Source organism: Vanacampus margaritifer, chromosome 14, assembly GCF_051991255.1.
Source record: "Vanacampus margaritifer isolate UIUO_Vmar chromosome 14, RoL_Vmar_1.0, whole genome shotgun sequence".
Taxonomy (NCBI): domain Eukaryota; kingdom Metazoa; phylum Chordata; class Actinopteri; order Syngnathiformes; family Syngnathidae; genus Vanacampus; species Vanacampus margaritifer.
This window is the reverse complement of record NC_135445.1, coordinates 18,873,966-18,898,433: the sequence shown is the minus strand read 5'-3', so window position 1 is coordinate 18,898,433 and position 24,468 is coordinate 18,873,966. Positions and strand designations below refer to the sequence as shown.

The 24,468-nt window shown below is 37.1% G+C and overlaps 2 protein-coding genes across 4 annotated transcripts; both read left to right on the top strand.

Annotated features, from left to right (window-relative positions):
* Window positions 1–353: 353 nt before the first annotated feature.
* LOC144034247 (early estrogen-induced gene 1 protein-like) lies at window positions 354–16,138 on the top strand. Of its 3 annotated transcripts, none has more exons than XM_077542887.1 (12): window positions 354–489; window positions 782–1,039; window positions 6,567–6,687; window positions 8,630–8,659; window positions 9,369–9,485; window positions 9,560–9,606; window positions 9,689–9,849; window positions 10,145–10,246; window positions 12,730–12,934; window positions 14,747–14,868; window positions 15,105–15,174; window positions 15,268–16,138. In XM_077542887.1, exons 2-12 carry the CDS (start codon window positions 894–896, stop codon window positions 15,311–15,313), a joined length of 1,167 nt encoding a protein of 388 aa, XP_077399013.1. In that variant the 5' UTR covers window positions 354–489; window positions 782–893; the 3' UTR covers window positions 15,314–16,138. The 3 variants fall into 3 exon arrangements, with proteins under 3 accessions (XP_077399013.1, XP_077399015.1, XP_077399014.1); XM_077542888.1 differs by lacking the exon at window positions 354–489 and adding an exon at window positions 557–702; XM_077542889.1 differs by lacking the exon at window positions 8,630–8,659.
* Window positions 16,139–21,300: 5,162 nt separating this feature from the next.
* LOC144033883 (dolichol phosphate-mannose biosynthesis regulatory protein-like) lies at window positions 21,301–23,743 on the top strand. Its single transcript, XM_077542266.1, has 4 exons — window positions 21,301–21,395; window positions 22,701–22,790; window positions 23,155–23,257; window positions 23,376–23,743. Exons 1-4 carry the CDS (start codon window positions 21,393–21,395, stop codon window positions 23,429–23,431), a joined length of 252 nt encoding a protein of 83 aa, XP_077398392.1. The 5' UTR covers window positions 21,301–21,392; the 3' UTR covers window positions 23,432–23,743.
* The last annotated feature ends 725 nt before the right edge of the window (window positions 23,744–24,468 follow it).

Genomic DNA, 24,468 nt, shown 5'->3' with positions numbered 1-24,468 from the left:
GACTACATTGGTGGCCCGTACATAAGTGTCTAGATGTAAATGGCCACCACTTTGAACATCTCTTGCAATTGTAGAGGCAAAAGGTAGCTTGTATTACTATTGTGATATCTGAAGGAAATCTGTATTAATGTATCCATATTTATTATTTTTATTTATTTAGCATTTATTTTTTCCTTTAACTAATGTGTGTACGTACACATGTCTGAATTATTATTATTATTATTATCATCGTCATCAAACTGCTCCTTGGCCGTTCCTCGAGCAACTTTCGCACGCGTAGCTCTACTTTGACTTTATGGACAGTCCCTAAACTCTATGTGGTACGTTCATGAGCCTCCGTGGCGGGTAAGAGTGTTCAACTCAACAGCGGAGGGAAAAGTCGCTACGAAGCACTGGAGGAGGAACTGCCAAGTACGTAACCAGCACTTCTCCTCAGCTGTGCCCACCTGTACAGTTTCAACGAGTGAGGAGCAGCAGCCCACCGGAAAGGTGAGCTTTAGACGTCATTTTTACAAACTTGAATCGAGTGGGTGTGTTTGCGTGGCAGCTGTTTTCAAGATACTGTAGTCCATAACAACCCGGCCATGCATTTCTACCCCTCTTGTGCAAAACCAAACCTGTAAAACAGTTGTCAACTGTACAGTCACGAGTAACATCCCAAATAAAATGCTTTTAAAAGTTGTTTTGGCTTAATCAAAAACCGTAAGTGGGTGCGTTGTTGTTGCTATTAAAATGAGATGCGAATCCGTTTTTGTATCACAAGTGTATTTTTATATTTCAGGTCAGATTGCCGAGATGAATAACCCGAAAGCAAAGGAGTTCCAAGCAACGCTGTGAAGTCGAAATATTATTTATTTTTTAATGCCAAGATCGCACTCCAGTACCTGGGAACAATGTCTTTTTTGATGAAAAAGAAGAAGTTCAAGTTTCAAGTACATTTTACATTGGAGGAGCTTACGGCAGTGCCTTTTGTCAACGGAGTGCTTTTCTGTAAGATCCGGTTGATCGATGGTGGGGACCTTGCCATTCTGTCATCAAGGTATTAAACACACCTTTACACACACTTTGTTGCGACCCACAAACGCACCCCAGCCATGGCTAGTGTTGACTTTGCCCTCAGTGTTCTAAGCAGTTCTCTAGTGTTTATGTTGCTCTTACTCCTTTTCTCTTCTCTCACTCTTTTTTTTTTTAAACGCAAAAAAAGAGCAGCAGATGTCTGTTACACTGAGAGGTATTTCGCCCTTTTGTCCCCTGGTGAAGTTGCTTTAAATCTAGCCTGGGCTTTGAGCCATTCTGTTGCAGCATGTTTGTATCATTTGATTTCAGAAGGCCCACTGGACAAAGCTTCAACGGGAGTTTACAGCAATTGACTCCCTAGATTTCCATAATGTACAAGTATAAACTAGCATTGTATCCAGTGTCGTTTATTGGTATGGTTTATGAAGTCAGTTTGATAAAGCAGTAAGTGTCACTTTCAATGAAATGTACAGAAGTATCAATGGGCAATGTAAATAATAACACTCATTAACTACTAACATTTCATAACATCTCAGTTATACATTAGAAAAAGAAGAAGGCAAGGCACACTATTAACTTGCATGTTGTAACACAGAGGTGACGTTCATGCTCATCACCTTTTGTTCTGTATTGTAATTACTTAAAAAAATACAGTGTCCATTGGTTACCGATTGCCGAGAGAAAACTCAGACACTTTTCAGTGGAACCAAGGTGTTCCCCATGACAACAAGAACCGTTGCACAACAAACAAAAAGAGACTGCAAGAAGTTCAATACAAACAAATGCTCTCGCTTCCAAACTTTCTACAAGTATGTGTGACACGGATTAGAATACTGTTTAGTAATGTTTACACAAATATAGTAGAATAGTTTATCACTAGCGGCACGGTGGCTGACTGGTTAGCACGTCCGCCTCCCAGTGCAGAGGACGTGAGATCGAGTCCGGGCTTCGGCCTTCCTGGGTGGAGTTTGCATGTTCTCCCCGTGCTTGTGTGGGTTTTCTCCGGTTTCCTCCCACATTCCAAAGACATGCATGGCACGTTAATTGAACACTCCAAAACTGTCCATAGGTGTGATAGTGAGTATGGTTGTTCGTCTCTGTGTGCCCTGCAATTGGCTGGCAACCAGTTCGGGGTGTAACCTGCCTACTGCCCGAAGCAAGCTGGGATAGGCTCCAGCGCCCCCCGTAACCCTTGTGAGGAAAAGCGGTTAAGAAAATGGATGGATGGATGGAGTTTATCACTACTGTATTTACTTGGTGACTCACATTTGACAGTTCCCTCTGCAAAAGCCCCCAGACACACTTAAACAGCAACATGCGGAGGAGATACAGAATGAGGAAAGAATATACGTGGTCCAAATCAGGAAAGGTTTGAATGGTGACATTAAATGAATCACTGAATATTATCTGCAATGTTGGGTTTGCACTGCTTTCAGTGTTAACAAACCAATCATGCTTGTGGAAGTAGCTATGCTATTTAGAGATGCTGAACATCATCATATTATACGTAGGAGTTCCGTCAATATTAGAAGAACATAACGATTATTATAAAAAAAAATTACAGCAGTGATGAGCGGTCATGATCAACAAGGCCGGTTTTTAAGGCTGCTAGCTGAGAAACCATCAGAAGAACTTAGCGTACCACATTTACAACCTAAATTCTAATATTTGTTTGATGAAAATGTATTAATTTATTCCTAACAGTATACAGTGGAACCTCGGAATTTGAACGTCTCGGAACTCGTACAAATCGGACTTCAACCAAAAAATCGGAGTAAAAAATGCCTCTGAGTTTGAACTCATTTTCGGAGTTGAAACACCGAAGCAAAGCAAGCTAAACCAAACGTACCTTGATAACGGGTAGCCGAGTGAAGCCGAGCAATGCCGAATGCTCACATTGCGGTAGTTGAGACGATGCACCGCTCATTTCCAGTCAGATCGTGAATACTTCTGGAGGTGCTCCATACTCGCCAGTGCATTTTGATTTTTCCACGACAATTTTCTTCACCATGGGGCCAAAGAAAAACATACAGTGCTACAAACCACAGTGAAATTAGGAAGGAAATTATCGCGCCGTTGTAACTACCGTGACTACTTCTGTAAATACTGGCACGAGGACCCCCCTTAGCTGTTCAACAACGTGCCTGACGTTAAACAACACACGCAAGGACCGCTTAGTAGTAACAATATGCCCAATGTAAAATACACAAACTCAGCACTGAACTAAAGCTAGCATTAACATAGCATTTATCATCCACTGATGCCATCACATCACAACAAAAAAGGTAAGGTCTTTTTTATTGTTTAAATACTGTATTGTACTGTAAATGTAAAAACAAACAAAAACAAATAGAAATTAAAATAGGAATTTTCTGTTTTTGGAGCTTGGGAACGGATTAATTGCATTTACATTATTTCCTATAGGAAAAATTTTTTCGGAGGTTGAACATTTCGGACTTTGAACACTTTGCAGGAAATAATTACGTTCAAACTACGAGGTACCACTTTACAGTGGAACCTCGATTAAACAGATTAATTGAGGTTAGGGGTTATCTGTTCGAACCAATTGTCCCTTGCATTAACTTACTTTTTTTAGGAGCCTAAAAACACCCAAATACAGTACAAAATGATTATAAAAAAGGCTTGAAACTTTTTGAAAAGTTCTAAAGTCTCTCCAAACTTACTTGTTGATGGTGTGCATCTGGTCGCTTTCAGAGCCACCATGTTAGCGCTTCCTTTTTTCACTTCTGGTACGATTAGATGCGATTCTGATACGATTAGATGACAAGGGCCTTACCCAAAAAAACTCTCTCCACTAACACACCTGATTCATGATCAAGATCGTTATCAGGCTTCTGCAAAGCTTGCTGATTAGCTGATCATTAGATTCAGCTGTGCTGCAGGAGGGACACATGGAAAACAGGCTGGATAGGGGCTCCCAAGGACCGAACTTGAGCACCCCTGGTTTACATGGATACAATGGCAGCCATCTTGTGTTGTGTTGATTTCTTCCCGGTGTTTTTACGAAGTTTTTCTGTCTCCGCGTCTAATGCTACAGTGTGTGTCGTACAGTTGTGCCAATAAGTCTGAGAGAAGCGCTACATATACATTTAATCATTGCAATGCAATTATACATTTTCTCTTAAAAGGTCAGTTTCCGATTCGTCTGCATCATGTTGTCAGAATCATGAACAATGAGAAGAAGTGGAAAAAATGCTGTGGAATTTAAACCTAATCTTTGTAATTCACATTATTGAGATCATATTCTCTGAATGGTCAATGCAAACAGTGAAGTTCATTCTTTGAGAGGTTCTCATTTTGCCATACAGGGAACCTGGCGTAAAACACGGACTGATAACTGTTTTCAGCGAAAATTGATCAGAATGTGTCAGTAATCAGTGGCAACAGTGACAGAAAATTTGGGTGATGTGAATGCTGCGTGGAGGGGCGTGTCTGCTGAAATAAAGTAATTTCGCTGCGCGGAACCATGCGGACCTCGCAGACGCATCAAGCATGAACCAGACTTTAGCAACTGGCATAGGCTCCAACTTCCTACAATCCTGAACAGGATCTACTTGTACACCACTTGGTACAGCATGTGCACCCAAGATTATATTGTTTAATCCAGAATGTGTCAGATAAATATATTTTTCTAAAGTGGGATTTTTAAAGGTTTGATTGGTAGCTCATTGGTATGTTGTTTTTTTTTTTGCTTTTGTTTGACCAAATTCTGATTGTTTGATCCTTCATAATTGTACTGAACTAAAATGTACTGTATCTTGGAGGTTGTATTACAACAGCTATGCAATGCATTACTGCACAGCAATATGCTTGTAGCTACCTGTCGTACAATGGTGTGATTGTGAAATGATGGCTGGTAAAAAATGTTGCAGAACCTGTCGGGCCATTTTTTGTTTCTCTATCTTTGAGCCATCACTGACCATGGAAAACAGGGAAAATCCCTTTGATTGTCTTGTGCACAGAGGAGGCAACAATATACATTATGATTTTTTTTAAACGGAAAAAGGGAGAAGTTAACTGAATGATATATGAAATGATTTTCTCTTTCACTTGAGCAATTACTACTACCTGAAAAGTAACCTAAGTGTATTGCTTCAGCATGCAGCAAACCTGGTATGATCCCTGACTAGATATCACTCATATTGACAGCCACATAGTGTGACAGGTATTTCGTTTAGCAATTTATTTTTGTTTTGGGGTAATGAGGATGTCTCTTGGTGTCTTAGTCCAATATGAAAATGGAATTAAATGGAAACAGGTAGTTCATATTTAGAGCACAAGGCAGGGGTTGAGTCACAGGCAAGCAATATTTTAATTTTTTTTCCACTTTGTTTCTGGCCGCTCAGTTATAGCTGTAGATTTTCTTTGTTGTGTTCTCTCTGTTATGAAATATTTCATAGATAGATAGATAGCCATGTTATTTTTTTTCCTTAATAAAAAAAAAAAACACCGTATTGGGGGATTAATGACATTTCCATTCATTTCAATGAGGAAAGATAATTTGAGATGTAAGTGTTTCGAGTTGCGAGTGTGGTCTTCAAACAAAATTAAACTCATATTTCAAGACACCACTGTATATATAGTACAGTTATCAAAGGAATATTCGGTCTTTATTTTAAAGATGTTTGAAGGAGCTGGGGGCAAGTTCACATTTGTACATGTTTTTGTGGTCCAGGCTTTCCCAAGATAATCGATTTTTCTCACTGCTATACATGTTTGCTACTTTTTAAATTGCTGACAAATTCAATTCGTACAGAGATAACTTCATCATTTTGCCGAACTTCCAACTACTCAAAAATGCTTTCTGATGAATTATTTACCAACCATTTTATTATATTTCATGCTGGGGGAAAGCCCCTTTTTAGCTGCGCGACTGTGCTCATCTACCAAAATGCCAAAAGAAAGGAAATTCTACCCATGCACACAGTCAGACTGCACTTTGCACTACAGTAGACTTGCGTATGATGTCATTACAAAGTATACTGTGATAGTAAAATGTTATATACTGGACCTTGCTGGTGGGCTGGTTGTCCTGTTCATTACATTAAGCATACTTTCATCCAATATTTTGACATCACTCTCCAGAGAACCAAAACATTATATTGAGCTGTATTTTAAGAAAGCACAAGTCTGACTCTGCACTTAATCTGTTGTGTAACTACTACTGTAAAGTACTGGAGGTTTCTCATGTTGACGTTTCTCATATGTCCTCCAACATGATCTTGACGGGGAGCGATAACATCAGCGTCACTACCAAGCTGGGAAAAGCCAGTGTGTGCGTGTGCGTGTGTGTGTGTGTTGTGAAATTTGCAAACCACTGACCTCTTTTGCATTAGTTTCCTAGTAACCTTGCTGCAGTTTTGGGCATTGGGTGGGTTCTTCCTCAGCCTCTCATTTATTAGTTAAGTTTGAAAAATCTGTTCACAGGCTTAACAGGGAGGGCCACATTCCCATGAGATGTGTATCATTTGGTTTGCTTTATTTGCTTTGTCAAATATCTCTGTATCTATGTATGTGTATGTCTACAGGGAGGAGGTGCAACAGAACTGTGTGCAATGGGGGAAGAAGTTCTCCTTTGTGTGTAAAATGAGCGCTAATCCCGTCACTGGCATATTGGAACCCTGCATCTGTCGGGTCTCTGTACGCAAGGTAAACTACAGTTCCCAGCCGACATGGCATCGCTCAAAAACTGATATATAATGTGAGGGAGCAATCCACCCTCCTTCACTGAAAAGATGTGAGTGCAGGCCAGGTACACCTTATTCCCCTTGATTTAGACTCATTGGACTATCCCAAGTGGCAGCCAATGTGAGGCAATGCTTATTCAACAATAGTTAATGTCACAAAACATGAACTGCATCTCTATATGTACATTTGTATATATTTTCCAGCTGTGTAGTTATGTGGGTAAGTGTTTTGTATGTGGGCAGGGTCACCCCTCAATTAAGGTTGGTGGTTGAGGTCACCGCTTTAAGAGGGTTTCGGAAATCTGTTTTTTGGGGGAGAAGCCAGTTGTATGTGGGGGGTGGGGAGGAGTCACCGCTGAACTTGGTGCATGGTGATTAAAGCAACAATGACGAGCTTGCAAACCTTTTTCCATCTTGTTTTTTTTTTATTATCACCACCTCAGAGGCCACGGCCATCCTCGGCTAGTAAAAGGCCACAACAACAAAAATCTTACATAAATACAGGTACTGAAGTGAATTTTGCTGGAGTGATGAGGATTGCATAAGTTGTGGCCCCAGTCATCGACTGCTGTGTGAGCTCTTTATTGACCACGTTATAAGAAATAATTCACAATTTTTAGATGAAAACAGTGAAGGTATATATACATAATGTTTACTTTCTTATTTAGGCCTACTGTCTACTGGTACTGCTCTCATTTGTTCTGATTTTCATCTGGTATTCAATTTTCAAACCTTTTTCTTTTCAATGGATGCCATGGCCCAAAAAATACCACTTTCAAATCGGTACCTTTTTAATTATTATATATTTTTTTAAATTGTCGCTTCCTTGTTTGTCAGTCTTCTTTGATTGCTACATTCCGTCATGTAACATTTCACAGTGCCAAATGACTCTAGTGGTCTGCTTTCCTTCTTACGTAAAATTTTTGGGTTGTAATATGTTGTTTCAATAGGTTTCATATTTGAGATTGTCCGCCAGATCCATTTCGGACCCTATTATTTCTGACAAATAAGACATTGTAGCACAGTTGGGTGTTTGATGTCCTTGGTCGGGAAGGGGCAAAAACCGAGATAAAACCAGTCCGCCTAAGCAGTTTTGGTCTGGTTGTGTTCATTTGTGCTGTGTCCCATGTGCTTTTTTTGTCCCTGCATTTTGGTCATTTATGTGTTTTTATTTTATTTATTTATTATTAATATATATATTTTTTGTTTTACTTTTTGTAGTTTTACCTGTGCACTCCTGTCTTGCATGGATGGCTTTGTGCATTTGTCTGCCAAATACTCCACACCACAAACCCTGACTAACTCAGATCATACATAGATATTAAAGAATTAATTGCAGTGCTCATTTAAACTCCATTGCCAATGCAAACAGCAGCACTGACGAGGCACATAAACTGATTGTCAGATTTAGTCAAATTTCTCATCAGTTGTGATAAAGGAGCACCCTGTGCAGTGTGCACTAGTGCAGCATTGAAAATTATCCAACGTTGCGTGGAGACTGAGAGTCTTTTTCGGCACATAGTGTTTCAGTAGGCTGTCATGCGTGAGTCCATGTTTATGCTATATAGGGAGTTGCATGCCTCTAGATTATTTTCACCAAGGCTGCCTGGGTTCTTGCCATTCCTCTCTGCCTTCCTGCATTGTGTCCTTTTCATTGTGTTGTAAACACCAGTGTCACTTCACTAATAATAAATTTTAGACAAACATTTACTGGTGAAACATGTTTAACTACATGTGTAGAATTCTTATTAATGTTTGTAAGAAACAATGAAAGAAATTAATATTTTTGTTCTATATACGCCTTCAATATCATGGTTATTTAAAAAAAATAATAATTTTGTTTTAATTTGGTTTAATCTATTGGAAAATTACCACATTTTATTAATTTATAATTGTCTTTGCAGGAGCTTAAAGGAGGAAAGGCCTTTTCAAAGGTAAAATAATTTAGCACTTTGTATAATACGCCTTAGCTAACATATTCAAGTGATTGTATGCTTCCTTCATAAAACATATTTTTACAATGTTCCCGGTAGTAAAAGGCAGGGTTAAATACCAACCATGTGACACCTTTAGAGAGCAACATTTTGACACAGCCAATAAGTACAATAAGCGTTTGATGTTCACTGACTGTGTGTGCTAACTAGTGAATCTGAAGCAGTCCTTTCCAGCAGTATACTGGAGAGATATTCAATACAAATCTTCAAATAAATAGACTATTTTCAAAAGCTGTCATAACTAATTTACTGACAACTAGAAGAGTTTAGAACTCTTATCTGAGAAATATTTGTGACAATTTGAGACAGCACAGCTGGAATAAATTTGCACACAATATTTTAAAGAGGACATCCTACCACCATTACAAGCTGACCTCTCATGTTGGGAAAAGGTGCTGAATGGGTTGAAAATTCTGAAGGAAGAGGTTAAAAGGTTGTTACTGACTTTAACGTAGTCATTCCTGCTTCCCCATGAACATGCAAACAAGTTATTTACATGGACATAATTACACTAAAAGAAAGACCAAGAAGAAAATAAGATATAAAAGGTAATCATACTTAGCCTCAATTTTGTTCTCAGTTTGTATTCTTTTTTTCCACTTGAAATGTTCTGTTGTTTCCTCTAATCTGCTTGTGTTACTATGTCCAGCTGGGTTTTGCTGATCTGAACATTGCAGAATTTGCGGGCTCCGGTTCTACCGTTCGCTGCTGCATCCTGGAGGGCTATGACACAAAAAACAGCCGCCAGGATAACTCAATTCTCAAAGTAAGGTATGCACTCATTCTGGACCACTCAGCAGATTGACTGAATCATGCATGTCTTGTCTGTCTTTTTATTAGGTGACAATCGGGATGGCGCTTCTGTCCGGCGATCCATGCTTTAAAATGTACGTCTTTATTTTTGTAGGAGATAAATTCCCTTTGGTTGCTTAAAAAAAAAATAATAATCATGTGTGGTTTTATCAACAGGCCTCCCAGCACAGCAAAATCTGTTTCTGTCAGAGATGAGGATCCAACCCTGCAGCTGGACTGTAAGGGTGATAACACTAATGTCAAAATACAACCACTAAGCACAATTATGGAGGGACCTCGTGTCTTTAAACCGAGACAGACTTCAGTTCGTAGCTCAGGTAACTTTTTCGCTTGTATGCAAAGTATTAACATAGTTTTTGCATTATATATATTCTCATAGCCTTCTCCAGATTAGTTAAAGGTTTATTTATGAGTATAATATGAATTTGCATATTTTCATGGTTGTTGACACAAGATCACATTGTGGCACCTTGCACTTTGGAACGGATTCATCTGCCCGTCTGTGGCCCTATGCTACATCTGCAGACCTAAAATATTTAGCACTAATATGAGCAACAGTACTTTTTTCAAAAGACTTTGTGTGACTTTTTTTTTTTAATGTTTGGGCTGCAGGACAGCCTGATGATGGAGGTAATGTCACCAACCACGATGAGGCATTTCACACTGGCCATTTCCGCAACTCCAGCTTTGCAAGCCAGCATAGCAAGATATCAGGTCAGACACATTTATTATTCGCAGATCACTGTCGGTAATTTTACTTGATTTTATAAAGGCTAGTGATGCTCTGATAAAACCTCTTCAAACATATTTTACTAGTGTGATTTAGGACAATATTTCATGGGGCCTCCTCTGCTCTGGGTACTCAGAGTTTGTAAGTGGCCTTGAGCATCTGGAGCTTGAGGGAGGTTCTGTAGGCTTCTTTTTGAGTCTGCTGTTTACTTTCGGTTACTATTAAAGGGAATGTCAACCCCCCTCCCCAAAAAATTCTTGACAATAATATGTTGTATGCAGCCCCACTAGTCTAAATACGGTATTCTGGTTAATATTGCGTTAGTGGAATATGAGTTGAGCAGCAAAAAATTGCAGTTTTTATCAATATCAGAAGGCGGCCATTTTGCCACTTGCTGTCAAATGAAAATAACATCACAGTTGCTCAGGTCTCAGGTAGCAACCAATCACAGCTCAGTGTCAGAAAACAGGTGAGTTGTGATTGGTCGTTGCCTGAGCAACTGTGATGTCTTCTTCAGTAAACAGCAAATGGCAAAATGGCCGCCCCCTGAGATGGATTTAAAAAAAATGGCTGGATTTTGCTGCATAATTCATATTCCACAAATGTAATATTAATCAGAATGTCAAGTTTAGACTAGATAGGTCACATATAACATATTGTCAAGAAATGTATAAGGTTGATGTCCCCTTTGAAGGTAATAACTGTTTAAGTGATATGTTTGTTGATCAGATAAGATGACATCTTTATTTTGTAGTGTTTTCTTTACGGATATGGCATCACATTTGGAATTGCCTTCCCTGTCAATCAAACATTGTAAGAATGTTGGTTGTTGGACGTTTCTTGGCACAAAAGGGATTCATTCTTAATTCTGGGTGTGTGATTTGCCATTTTTGGGCTTTCGTAGCTTTGTGTCAGACCTAATGTTCAAAGCGACACAATATTTATTATCGATAATCAATCCAAGTTATGCGTAAGTTTTAAAAGTGTTTTATCGTGAAAATTTAAATGCCATTAAATAGTGAAGTGAAAAAATAGCTGATTCAATCAAAGCCATCTTTTGAACGGGACACACAAATACAAAATCAAAACACTTGAAAGAAGCATGGAGGAGTCGTTTAGGAGTGTGTGGTAACCGGAGCAGGAGTCAGAGCTCACTAGGCCACGGCCCTTAAAGGGTGTGTGATTTGCCATTTTTGGGCTTTCGTAGCTTTGTGTCAGACCTAATGTTCAAAGCGACACAATATTTATTATCGATAATCAATCCAAGTTATGCGTAAGTTTTAAAAGTGTTTTATCGTGAAAATTTAAATGCCATTAAATAGTGAAGTGAAAAAATAGCTGATTCAATCAAAGCCATCTTTTGAACGGGACACACAAATACAAAATCAAAACACTTGAAAGAAGCATGGAGGAGTCGTTTAGGAGTGTGTGGTAACCGGAGCAGGAGTCAGAGCTCACTAGGCCACGGCCCTTAAAGGCACAGCTCATTCACTTATGTTTCGAAATGTATTATTATTTATTTCATTATGTATTAATATTATTAAGTATTAATATTTTAGTATTAATTCAATATGTACTGTATATAATATATATAATAATTATTAATAATATAATATAATATAATAATAATAATTATAATAATATTTTACAATTCATTGATATTTTTTTTATTAAAAACAACAAAACAAAATTACATTTTTTTTTTTTTGGGGGGGGGGGGGGGTTGCCGGAACACATTAATGGCATTTCAAAACATTTTAATGTGGAAAGTGATTGGATATACAACTAGATTAAGTTTCAAACTTGGTCATGGAACGAATTAAACTCTTAAGTCACACTGCCACTGCTTGTAGGACATTATTTAAATGTAACTGCACAGTTATTAGGTTTTATGACTCTGGAATGAATTATAATTGTAAATATATACTGTAAATATAATTGATTTGAACGGGAAATTGTGTTTTGAAAGTTCAACAAGCATCACAGAACAGAACTGTACACATTTACATTACTGTTTTGTGGCTGAGGTAAAAGAAATATAATATATAATACAAAAGTCAGTATATGGGGCGGCACGGCTCAGTGGTAGAGTGGTCGTCTTCCATCCGTGAGGTTGTGGGTTCGATCCTCACCCCTGGTGACCATGTCGAAGTGTCCTTGAGCAAGACACTGAACCCTGATTTGCTCCCAGTGGATCTGTGTGGCAGCAGCTAACCATTGATGTGTGAATGTGCGAATGTGAGGCATTGTAAAGCGCTCTGGGCACCATATGGTGTAGTTAAAAGCGCTATATAAAAAGCAGTCCATATAAAATGAGCCCAACTATAGAATGTAGTATACCCTTGACACCAGTTTGTACCCTTGGTACCAGTTGTATATAATTCAGTATCCTGTTTGTGTTCCTTTAATCAAAAACAAGCAATTAAGTGTTAGTTAAAGGTCAAACAAAGTTTGTTTCCTTCTCCAGGTTACAGCACAGGTCATTCTCGCTCCTCAAGCCTGACTGATCTCAGTCACCATCGAAACACCTCCTCCAGCAGCAATGCTTCATGTGGGTTGGCACACCCGCATCCCTCCACCCCAACACAACTGCATCAGCAAGGAACTCCCACCAAACCAGAGAGACCCCCGCTACCCTCCGTAGCTGCCATCATTTCTAATAGATCATCCAGGTGATCACACATAACTCAGATCCTGTAGAATATCAACCACATCACTCTCACAGAGCGTCACTGATCATAGAGCAGAACACTGGTACCAGTCAAGGCTTCGACTCCCAGGAATGTGTAAACTTACATCCTTGAAATTCCTCAAAAATTCTTCCAGTTTGGGGAGAGCACCGTATAAATATTCAGTATGTTTGGAATTGAAGTTATGTGAAGCTTGATTTAAATTTGTCAGTTCCATAATATAAACTTTTTTTTTTTTGCCACATTCACACAGTGCCATAATTCAATTTCAGGAATGCAAGACACATCTGAGGTATGTCAGAAAGTGTGTCACAGTCCTCATCCAAGGCTTTTTTGTCGGACTGAAAATTGTTCAATCAGAGCCAGCCGCCATCAGTAAAAACTAGTAGACTGGTAGTCTTCAACAAAAAAAGTTATCACAAGATAAGAAAATGCATGAAGCAACACATACTGCGTTTCACAAGCTCAATGCCATGTACTGTACAAATCTTATTTCACATGATTATATATATATATATATATATATATATATATATATATTTTTTTTTACAATGTAGACAGGCATATAGCTATACAATGGCATTTTACCTTTACTTTAAAAAAAAACTCACAGATGTAATCCACACAAATGCAATTGAACAGTATAAAATCCACCACTGATGAAATATAAAATGTTAATCATCTTGATAGCAACTGAAGCATGTGGCAGCTAACCAGTCAGCTTCTAGCTAGCTAGCTTACGGCTAACAAAAAAAAGTAATGTAAAATGTTAATCATCTTGATAGCAACTGAAACGTGTGGCAGCTAATGAGTCAGTGTCTAGCTAGCTAGGTAGCTTATGGCTAACAAAAAAAATGTAATTTAAATTGTTAATCATCTTGATAGCAACTAAAGCATGTGGTGGCTAACCAGTCGGCATCTAGCTAGCTAGCTAGCTTACGGGTAACACACACACACGCACACACAAAGCCAATTGTAGCAGAAGTAGTCACATCTTCATTCCATTTAATTTCTTGTCAAATATCACAAATATATAAACAAATGTGCAAGTCACAGAAGACACAAATAAAATTCACAAAAGCTGCTTATCATCATCGTGTGAGTCAGAAAATAAAAACGGAACACAAACAGGATGTTATATAATGACATCTAAATGATGACGGTTCGAAAATAGTTAGGTTCGGTTTGAAGTTTGGGGTTTATTATTCATCCCAAGAAATTATCGAACTTTTCAGGACATTCAAACTTTTTTTATTTAATTGTTTTTATTTTGCCGTTTTAAAAAAAAAGGACAAAGAAAAGAAAGTATAGATTAATAAACAATAATATAAACCTAACTTTCCAAAGCCATCTCCTATCAAATACTTCCCAGCTCCAATGAAATAAGAAACATAAAGGAGACACCTACTGTATATAATTTAAACATTTGTACATTTCTATTTTAACAAATTTTCTTTTTTCCCCCATAAAAAAACAAGACAGAGAATCTGACAGTCTTAACCAAAGACTATCTAGAAAAGAGAAATACAATTAATCACAACACAAAAACAAACATCACAAACATAACCAACAAACATAAAAAAGCAAAACAAACAAAAAAACACAATCTGACAAACAAGCTAAACCAAGGACTACAAAAACAAAACAAATACAATTCTTCACAACACATTAACTAAACAGGACATTCGAACTTACCACTCTAAAGTGAGCTTTAAAGGTGTTAATTTTAATTAATCAGGTGTTTAATTCATTTTTTTTTTTAGATATTCAACTTATATTTGTTGTGTTGCACAGAAGGAAGAATGACATGATGGAAAGACAACATAGCTGTGTGGAGGATACCCGCATTGATGCTGATGACATTGTGGAAAAGATTGTTCAGAGTCAAAATTTTTCAGACCGCAGCAACAATGAAGGTTTGGACATCTGTTATTTTCTTTGCTCGATTTAATATCTTTTAAGTTGTTTTTTGTATTACTTCCAGAGATTATATATAATAGTTTTGTATCATTTTTTTTCCTGGTATGTAACTTAAACACTTCCACATGTCTTGGTAATGCTGATGTGTTATAAATGCTTATAAGTTAAACTGGTGCTCACAAATAAAGGGCAATTGTAGTTATAATAAAAACACCCTCCACCCCCTTTTCAGACAGCAACTTGCAACTGTTTGTCAGCAAAGATGGGACCACGACCCTCAGTGGGGCCCAGCTCGCCAACAGGTACATTGTTGTATTTTTTCTCTAAATTTCTCACCAAAATGTCCCCCTATGTAATGAAAACGGGCACTTGCTTCTGCATGTGCGTCTTCGCAGAGTAACACCCGGTGTCTTTGAAGCTGTGGTCATTGAGACACATTGAAAGATACGCCATCTTGTCTGCTGCAGGACGGGCTGAATCATGATTCTTAAGCTTTTTAAGCATAAGATTGTGACATTGTGCGTGTACAAGTACGTGCAATCTGCCTTCAGGACACACAATTTTTTTAAGACTACTCTAATATATAGGCAGTGGTACATGCTGCTGCTGCTGCTGGTGCTGCTGCTGCTGCTGCTGGTGCAGGTCCGCCAGTCTCAAACATGGTTAAAAAATGGGTACGAAATTCACAACAACTATGATATATGGAATGGCAAAAGAGTGATGTCGTAGTTAGCATATTCCTACAGAGCCCCTCTGGTGCCAGGGTATGGTTTTTATTTATATATATATACAGTATATATATATATATATATATATATAATCTGTTCCCACAGGTCAGCAATCTGTACCCACAGTTTAGCACGTCAATATGAAACAAAGAAGAACACTCGAATATGTAGATACAAGTTTGATTTATTTGAAAACTGTGAAGTGTGAAGTGTGAAACAGGCGAGAAACTCCGTGCCATTTTGATTTTGTGAAAATAAGAGCAGGTTAAAATAAGTTTTTTTTTTTAAGACTCTAAGCAACGAAGAAACCAGCGTCTTCACCTTACTAAACTGTGGGTAGAGATTAGCAAAAAAATTCTATTTTTTTTTCATACCCTGGCACCAGAGGGGCTCCATACATTCCTAATGTAGACAAGTGGTATAAATATAATTCCCATGTTAAGAATTAATGAGCATATCAGCCTGATGAACTTTGTTGAATGTCAAGGAGTTACTGTATTATTGACTGTAAAACATTTATAAATATGATGTAAACCTACTTTTGAATATACTTCATTTAACACTGTGCAAATGAACTCAAATCAAATATAACCATTGTTTCAATTCCATACTATATTTGAACATATTTTTCTATTTCAGAGTAAATCAGTAATCATTTTTTCCGTGACTTTTTAAAATATATATATATATATATATATGTATTTTTTTTTGATGACTTCTAAATCAACAAATTACTTGAATACATCCCTTAGTAGAACACTGAAGAAATGATGATTTATGCTTTTTTCAGTCCTCCAGGAGCTTATACACTCATAAGATTTCTCTGGACAGTTATTTGGACAGCTTTCTCATTAGGAATGTAAACAAATTGTATCTTATTCGCACTATAAAAGGAACAGATAAATTGAATCCCATCACACCATCTAAAAGCAGGTGTCAAATTAAGCAAGATTAGGTAGTATGATGGCACAAAAAAAGTCTTAATGAAATGACAAGTGGTCCCATGGTTATTATTCTGTTCATTACTGAACGATGTGATCCTTGAATTTACCTGCTTACACAATTTTGCACACATGTAAGAGGATTACTAGAAACTTCTTAAAAGCAAAGCACATTACATGCTAAATGGCAAACATTTTTTTCTTTTTATTCAAATGTTTTAATTTTTTCAAGTTCATATGGCAGGCTATATGTAAGACTGTACTGTATCTGAATGCTCTTTTAACGAATGACAAATGTGAGTTTCGTTTTATCTTTCCAGACTAGTCCATCTGATTTTCTCATTGGATTTACTTTAATGTCATAACAGCCACAGCCAAAACTGACGAAGGCGTATTAGGGCCACGTATAATTATATTTTTTTCAGAGGGGGGGAGTAATATTCTTTAAAAAAAACTTGCAAATTTGCTACTTTATAAAGTGGCAAATTTACAAGAGAAAAAACTCAGAAACTTACGCGAAATACACGTAGCGTAGCGAGAGTCTGATGTGAGGATTCGTTGGTGGATAATGGGACACTGTTTATGAAATGAAAAGGCGGGATAGAGACAGATTCATTCACTTTACTCGTCATACACGACAGCTAGAGCGACAACACTTCCTAATCCCCTATCAGATGACTAACACTAACAAATCAGAAGCTAGCATACTTTAGGTAAATGCAAGTGAATGACGGAAAGCAGCAGATTCGACACATCAACTTAGCTACTTGTACAAAAAAATACCAAAATGTATGAATGTGTAAATAATAATTCTGGAAACAAAAATGTAATGTAAATACAGTGCTGTTCAAAAGTTTGTGAACCCTGCAGGCATGGTCAGACTTTTTGTTTAAAATATTAAAATAACCTTATTACATGTTTAGTAATACCCAAATCTACAATTCTGACATTGAAAATAGTGGACTTGAACAAAAAGAATGATAATATTGTCATTCATTCTTGAACAAAAGCTGTTGATTTAAAAAAAAAAACTCTGATTTCATGGGTGCAAAAGTATGTAAACCTCTCACTTAATCCGACATTGCACCTCCTTTTGCAATGATAACTTCATCCAAACACTTTCTTTAGTGATTCATCAGTCTTTCACATCTACTTTGGGGGATGTTTGCCACTCTTCCTTGCAAAATGCATCCAATTGAGAGAGGTTGGACGGACGTCTAGCATAAACTGCCCGCTTCAGGTCCCGCCACAGTATTTTGAAAGAATTTAAGTCAGGATTTTAATTGGGCACATCCAGAACATGAATCTTGTTGTTCTTCACACATTCCTTGGTGGTATTGCTGGAATGTTTTGGATTATTGTCATGTGCATGATCCATCGTCTACCAGGCTGTAACTTCACAAAGAACGGCTTCATTTTATGATCCTGTTTCAGTCAGTGATGCACACATTTTTTGCTAAACCTCTCATTTCATTGGTCCATTTCAGTGGTTAGTTTAGCTACCAATTTATCCTACCTGATCCTACTTGACAGCTTGTTTTAACCAATGCAGCTCAGGGTTTACTTACTTTTGCACCTACGTGAATTGACCAAAAGCTCTTTTTAATTTTGTTTTGACTGTCAATTGATTTAAAAAAGAAAGAAAAAAAAAAGAACAATGCATTGAAATGCTAAACCTACATCTGTTATTTCATATAAAATGTAATGGTTCAGATTGAACAACAAAATCAGGTTGAAACAATTGGAAAGTTAAAATTGCTCAAGAGGTTTACAAACTTTTGAGCAGCACTGTATACATTTTAACAAATTAACTTAAATGCTTGATCCTCAGGGTGTGGACCTTTTCGAAGTGAGGCGTCTTTGTCGCTGGCCGTACTCAACGCTTCAAAGAGCGAATGATTAACATCATATGGTTATTAATCTTTGATAAAGCAGTTACTATCTCCTTATTTGAAAACCCGGCCAAATAGTATTGGCACAAACATCCGAGCAGTACGCGACATGTATTTCGTGTGTTTTTTCTCGCAAATCGGCCACTTTATCAAGTCGCAAATTTGACACTTTATAGACTCACAAATTTGACACTTTATTAAGTTGCAAATTAATACGTTTTTTCTTGCAAATTTGCCACTTTATAAACTCGCAAATTTGCGACTTTATAAACTCGCAAATTTGTGAGTGTTTTTCTCTGAATTTTGCTCTCACCCTCTTAAAAAATATATTTATATGTGACCCTAATACGCCGCCTCTGAATTTCATTGTGACTGTCAGATGTTTGTTTTTTTATACCAAAACCTGCAAATTACCAAATGATTGGGAAGCTTTCAACTGTAAAAGTCATAACAATTGTGTTTTATTTTATTTTATTGCTACAGTGCTCCGTTTATATTTCAATAATGTAGATTAATTTATATTAGATCCGCAGTGAAAAGAACATAAATGTATGAGGGAAATATAGTTGTTACAACACTAGCAGGAAAAAACTTCAAGAAATAAAGTTGCAAAAGCAACTGAAAGCACTGATAATGTTCATTAAATTACAAGATTGTAAAATTATTATTTTTTAAAAACACAATTATTTTTAGTGTGGACCTGTAATTTGTTATCTGACTGACTTGATGCATTTTCAGAAGCCAAAGAAGCTTGGTCACTTAATGTACATGTTCAACACATTTCCCGAGGTGTCCACTATTTTTAGTGGGTGGCACAGTAAGGGAAAATGAGAGGTTTCAAGGCTGGCCACGGTTATTATAGACCACTCAAGTAAGGGTTCATCATAGCAGTAGCAATAACACACTATTGCTGTGCCCTACTTCAGTACCAATAACCTAAAAAACACTCCTATTTTTTGGCACCTTGTAAGCACAATATTTCTGTATGCATATTTTTCACCACTATAGTCATATCAGAATGACCTAACTTGAATTTACTTTGCACTTTCGTCTCTTGACAGTTGGTCTCAGTGATGCAATATATTATGGGGATGTTACTTGTTGATGTAACACGAAAATCCATATTATATGTTTGAACTGTTTGTGCAAACTCTGCTCTTGTCACATTGTGTATGGAGCTGCACAGACCCCCGTCCCACGGTTGGGACACCACAAAGCATTCAATGTACCAAGATTGTCAGTGTAAACAATGGAACCTCCCTCCACTGGACACATTTGTGCTTACTGACAGTGTAACTGTGTTAGTGAATGGCAATGTGGGTATGTAGTACATACAGTAAAGGTATATCCCATATTATAGTAAAAAGTACTATAAGCAATAGACCTTCACTTAGCCACTGCTAAACATTTGTTGGAGAAATTAAAGATAGAAAAAAAAACACAAATTTGTTTGCACATTAAACTACTATAAATTCTACTATTGTGGACGCATGTATGTGGATAGTGGCCTCTGTGAATATTTCTTGACCTCATAAATATTTTCCCGAATGGGGATGTCAAGTACAAAAAAAATACAATAATATGTTCTATTTTCCCCCACTAGTCTAAACAACATCATATTGCGTTTGTAGAATATGAATTAAGATGCAGAACCCACCCATTTATATCCATCTCGGGCAGCCATTTTGTCACTTGCTGTCCACTGAAAATGACATCCCTGTGCCTAATGCTGCCTGGAGGAAGGTGGGAAGTTGCATTCACCCCAGTTATGACCTCAAATTGTTCAAGATGAAAACAACAAAGATGGCTGATTCCGATAAATTGTGTGTTGTTCTGGTTCATCACAACACATGTTGACCTCCAGCAAACATTCTTCATAATTTCCTTTATTTTTTTTTTAAAGAAGATCAAAGCATTTAATATATTTCACCAAATAATTTCAGGCAGGGAGATAACGATATCAGCATATATCAAATTGTGTTACCATGTTTTGACTAGTCGGGGCACATAGAACATATTATTGTAAATAATTGTTTTGACTTGTTCACTCTGTGTCATATTTTCAGACTAGCAGGCTGCTCTATATTTTTGTATGTGAAGTGAAAGATACTGTAAAAATGAGATGAGCGAAAGAATGGTGTCAGTAATTACAATATGAGGGATTTATTGGTATTTGGGGGGGGGGGGGGGTCTTCTTTAACTTATTATGTTAATGTTTTCTATGTACTTAACTATGTATATACCCTGAAATAAGATTTTCTTTTTCACAACTTTATTTTCTGCACCCAGTGATTAAACATTTTGGGGGATAACATGACAATGGCAATAAATATGAACATAGGTGATTGCAGTTGTTTTACTTCTTTTTTTTTACTGTTTGTGCCTGAATAAATTTCAATTAAACTCTTGTCTTTTTTAAACCAGACACATGTTTACAAAATCCATTTTTGCCCTACATATTACAAGAGATAAAACGATGATAAACCATTAACATACACTGCTAGCAAGAAGTTGGAGATTTTCATCTTTTAATTGAAATTTCAGGATAAACCTTAAATGCTCTTTAACCTTCACAGATTACGGTCTTAATTTGATCTCTAAACTTTAAAATACCATGGGCATGTGCAGCTGTTCTCTGACAAAGAAGTCAAAAAAATGGCTTTTGGGTCAGGATGTACCACAAATTAGTTTCATCAGAAATTTTACACATTTATAAAATTAAAAGTTTTTTTTTTTTTATGTTTGAGGTTAACTAAAAATTAAGATTTCGAATGGGAGATAAATAATAGAACGACGTAAAGTTGAGCTGAGTTTTACTGTACAGTACTGTACTTTCAAATGTCGATGTGTTGCATATTGACCAGGAGGGAGCAGCATATATTAGCAACCGCGTCTCAGGAGTCGGATTTGTGAAGAAGAAGACAACCAGGAAGCGTCAGCAAATAATACCTGTCAGAAAATGGTAAGATATTTTAATACGCTGGTTTATGCGACATTTTGGGGTATAATATTAAACAAAGCCCCACACGATCATAGGATTGGCATTATGCTGGTGGAGGACAAAGAACATTACATTCTTTTCGGGTGTCTGAAACATTAGGGACGGTCTTCATTGGCTTTTCTATCTTGTACTCATGTAGGGATATTTATTAACTTTTTTTCCCCTCATAATGGAATTAGTTCAACTAGCAACTATCTTAACTTTTAGAATCAATCGGACATTATTTGTTGAAATAAACTCAATGAGCCACAACTTTAGGTTCTGATTATTCTCTTGACAACAATGTAGTTATGTCGTAGTAGTTTTTGTGTCGTAGAACATCACTGAATCTTAAGTGTTGTATAAAACACGTGGTTATTCTGTAAGTATTGGCAACGTCTGAACATGATACAGTGATGTTTGGCAGTGTATTAATGCATACAATACTCAATCTGCCAAATATGTCCTCTTTTATTTGTCCTAAAATAATACCACTTGCAATATGATCACATGCAAGGGCTCTAGCACATTCAGATCGATGGCCGAAACGATCTGAAAATATATGGATTACATTGAAGATAGACTGCTTAAGATCATCCATCCCTGTTCTCATCGTTGCCACCCCGCCCTATCAATAATAGAAAAAAAAGTAAAAAATCGGTGTCAGCATTGTGTTTTTGCTGTGGCAAATAAACATCTTGAATCTTAAATCCTCAACACCAGTAGTTTTCGAAGTGTGCTACGTCTACCACATGTGATACATGGGCTCCTCCTAGTGGTATGTGTATGAATCACTACCAACGTAGAGTTCAGTTACTTTTTAAGTTCATACATTTGCATTTAAATATCTTCAAAAATGAATTTATTTAGGCAATGTTTTGTGCACTGCATTTTAATTGAAGTATTACTTAAATACAGTTTGTTTTCATGTATTTAAGTGTAGTGTTAGTATTTAAATGGTGCATAATGTTACAGTGGCTTACAAAAATGTAAAATATTACTTTTTTTTTTTTTTTAATACAACCGGTCTAATTTTTCATTAATACTTTTAGACTATTACTCCATTTTATTTTAATGTTGGTCATGATGGTGGTACTTGGAGAGCTAAGTATTACTTAGGGTAAAACATTCAAGACCTACTTCTCTCGACACCACCCATCCATTCCTTTTTATACCACGCTTATTCTTTTCAGAATCACTGATGCCTTCACTAAAGTCAGACTAAACAATATGTTGTTGTTTTTTTCATGGGAGCTCATCCTGCTTATTGTGTGACTTTGTTTCCAGGCTACCGGAGTGGATCAAGCAGCAGGCATGAGTCTTATTGTCTTCAGCCTCATGCTGTTTACTTACTATTCTATCTGGGTCATTGTCCTGGTATGTTTGGATTCTTAAATTCTACTTCAGTGCAATATGTGTAGGCTATTTAGTCTGGTTAAATACAACCTAACAAGCATTCGTTTTCTGCTTCTTGTTTGCTGTACATTAAATTGAAATCAAATTAACATCATAATGTAGCAGAATGCAATTTTCAAATTGCATAGGATGCAGAAGTCCTGATCGTGTAAATCCTATATTTAATCACAATTGTGATATTGAGGAAAAAAATAATTGCAGATAGATTATTTTTGAAACTCATTTAGTCCCCTAATTTTTTGTCACAATTACAAAAATGCGTTGTGGTAACTGTTAGTAGTCGCAGCTTTTTAACTTAAATGTTTGATATCTTGTCAATTCCCAGCCTTTCATGGACAGTGATCATGTATTACACATGTATTTTCTTCCACGTGAATACTCAGTCATTCTGCCTGGTATTGCAGCTGTAGTACTGCTCCTTTGTATAGGTAAGGTGCATGCCAAATGTCCACACTAATGCATGTATATCACCACACACCTCATTCACTTGGATGAAATCAGTTTAGTGTATTTTTAATTTAAATGCCATATCTTTCCTCTCCACAGGGGCCTTCACCGCTATAGTCCTTTGGAAGAATCAGAAAACCAAAAAAGTTAACTAATCTCAAAATTGGACTGCTGTTGAATAAATAGTGTGGAACTGTAAATCTATAGAATCATTCCCTCCATTCTCTGCCAATGGCTCCTTAACTGATCACCAACCAATAGGTATTTTTGTAAATAAATAAACAAATGATCAAAAATTCAAAAGTGAGTTTCAAACTCCTTTGGAACCAGTGGACAGCTGTTTTGAAGAACAAGGACATCACATTTGAACTATTACTCTTCAAACAATGTTGCTCTGTCTTTTTTCTTATTGTTTACATTAGTTTTGTTTACCCTTTTGGCTGAATTAAATATAAATTTATTGGCAACTTCTGTCTTAATGGTTGCTTTTAACAGTCTCTACATAACTAGCTGATATGACTGGCATTGTAACAGATGCAAAATACTGTATATGTTGTCAAATAGTGTCTAAGTAACCATATTCCCTTCAGTTAATCTTCTTGTACAAGAAGGCTAGCTTGATCATGCAAACTCGCCACATGAAGACGTGAGCTGATATTGGAACCGAGAACCTTTTGACTGCAAGGCGGTCGTGCCAACCTCTACACACTATTCTGGCACAGATGAGTGGCTTTGGCACCACACTGCTCGGAGGCAGCAACAGGATGGAGGGGGCCGCTAGGGGTGCAGAGACAGGAGCACCAGGGAGAGGATCCAAAGGCAACCCCCCCAGCACTGCTGACCTCCCCAAGGGTTGTGAACACAGCAAATGCCCAAGACACAGCATGAACACGTGAGGTAGGGGACCGAAGAAGCCCCAGGACACAGTCTCCATGCCACCATTCCCAGCAAGGGCCAGGCACTACACTCATGCCAAGTGAGGAGACCCACCACCTGTGTATTTAGTGTACATCCGGTCACAGATGCACAATGTAAATTAGATTAAGTAAGACCTATTTGAATCAGATCATTGGTTTTAAACCAAATAAAATTGTTACATTTTAAAATGTACTGTCCTTGTTAAATCATATCACACCACATGTATCAAGTATCATATTGAATACTCTTTCATAAGAGATGCACACCAGGTATA

Bases quoted from the DNA above. Each gene is read 5' to 3' on its own strand.
- LOC144033883 (XM_077542266.1), top strand. The intron at 22,791-23,154 runs GTATGTTTGGAT...GTCAATTCCCAG, and splicing joins CTATCTGGGTCATTGTCCTG to CCTTTCATGGACAGTGATCA. The intron at 23,258-23,375 runs GTAAGGTGCATG...TCCTCTCCACAG, and splicing joins AGTACTGCTCCTTTGTATAG to GGGCCTTCACCGCTATAGTC.
- LOC144034247 (XM_077542887.1), top strand. From the start codon at position 894: ATGTCTTTTTTGATGAAAAAGAAGAAGTTCAAGTTTCAAGTACATTTT. The intron at 6,688-8,629 runs GTAAACTACAGT...TTGTCTTTGCAG, and splicing joins GTCGGGTCTCTGTACGCAAG to GAGCTTAAAGGAGGAAAGGC. The intron at 15,175-15,267 runs GTACATTGTTGT...GCGTCTTCGCAG, and splicing joins GGGGCCCAGCTCGCCAACAG to AGTAACACCCGGTGTCTTTG.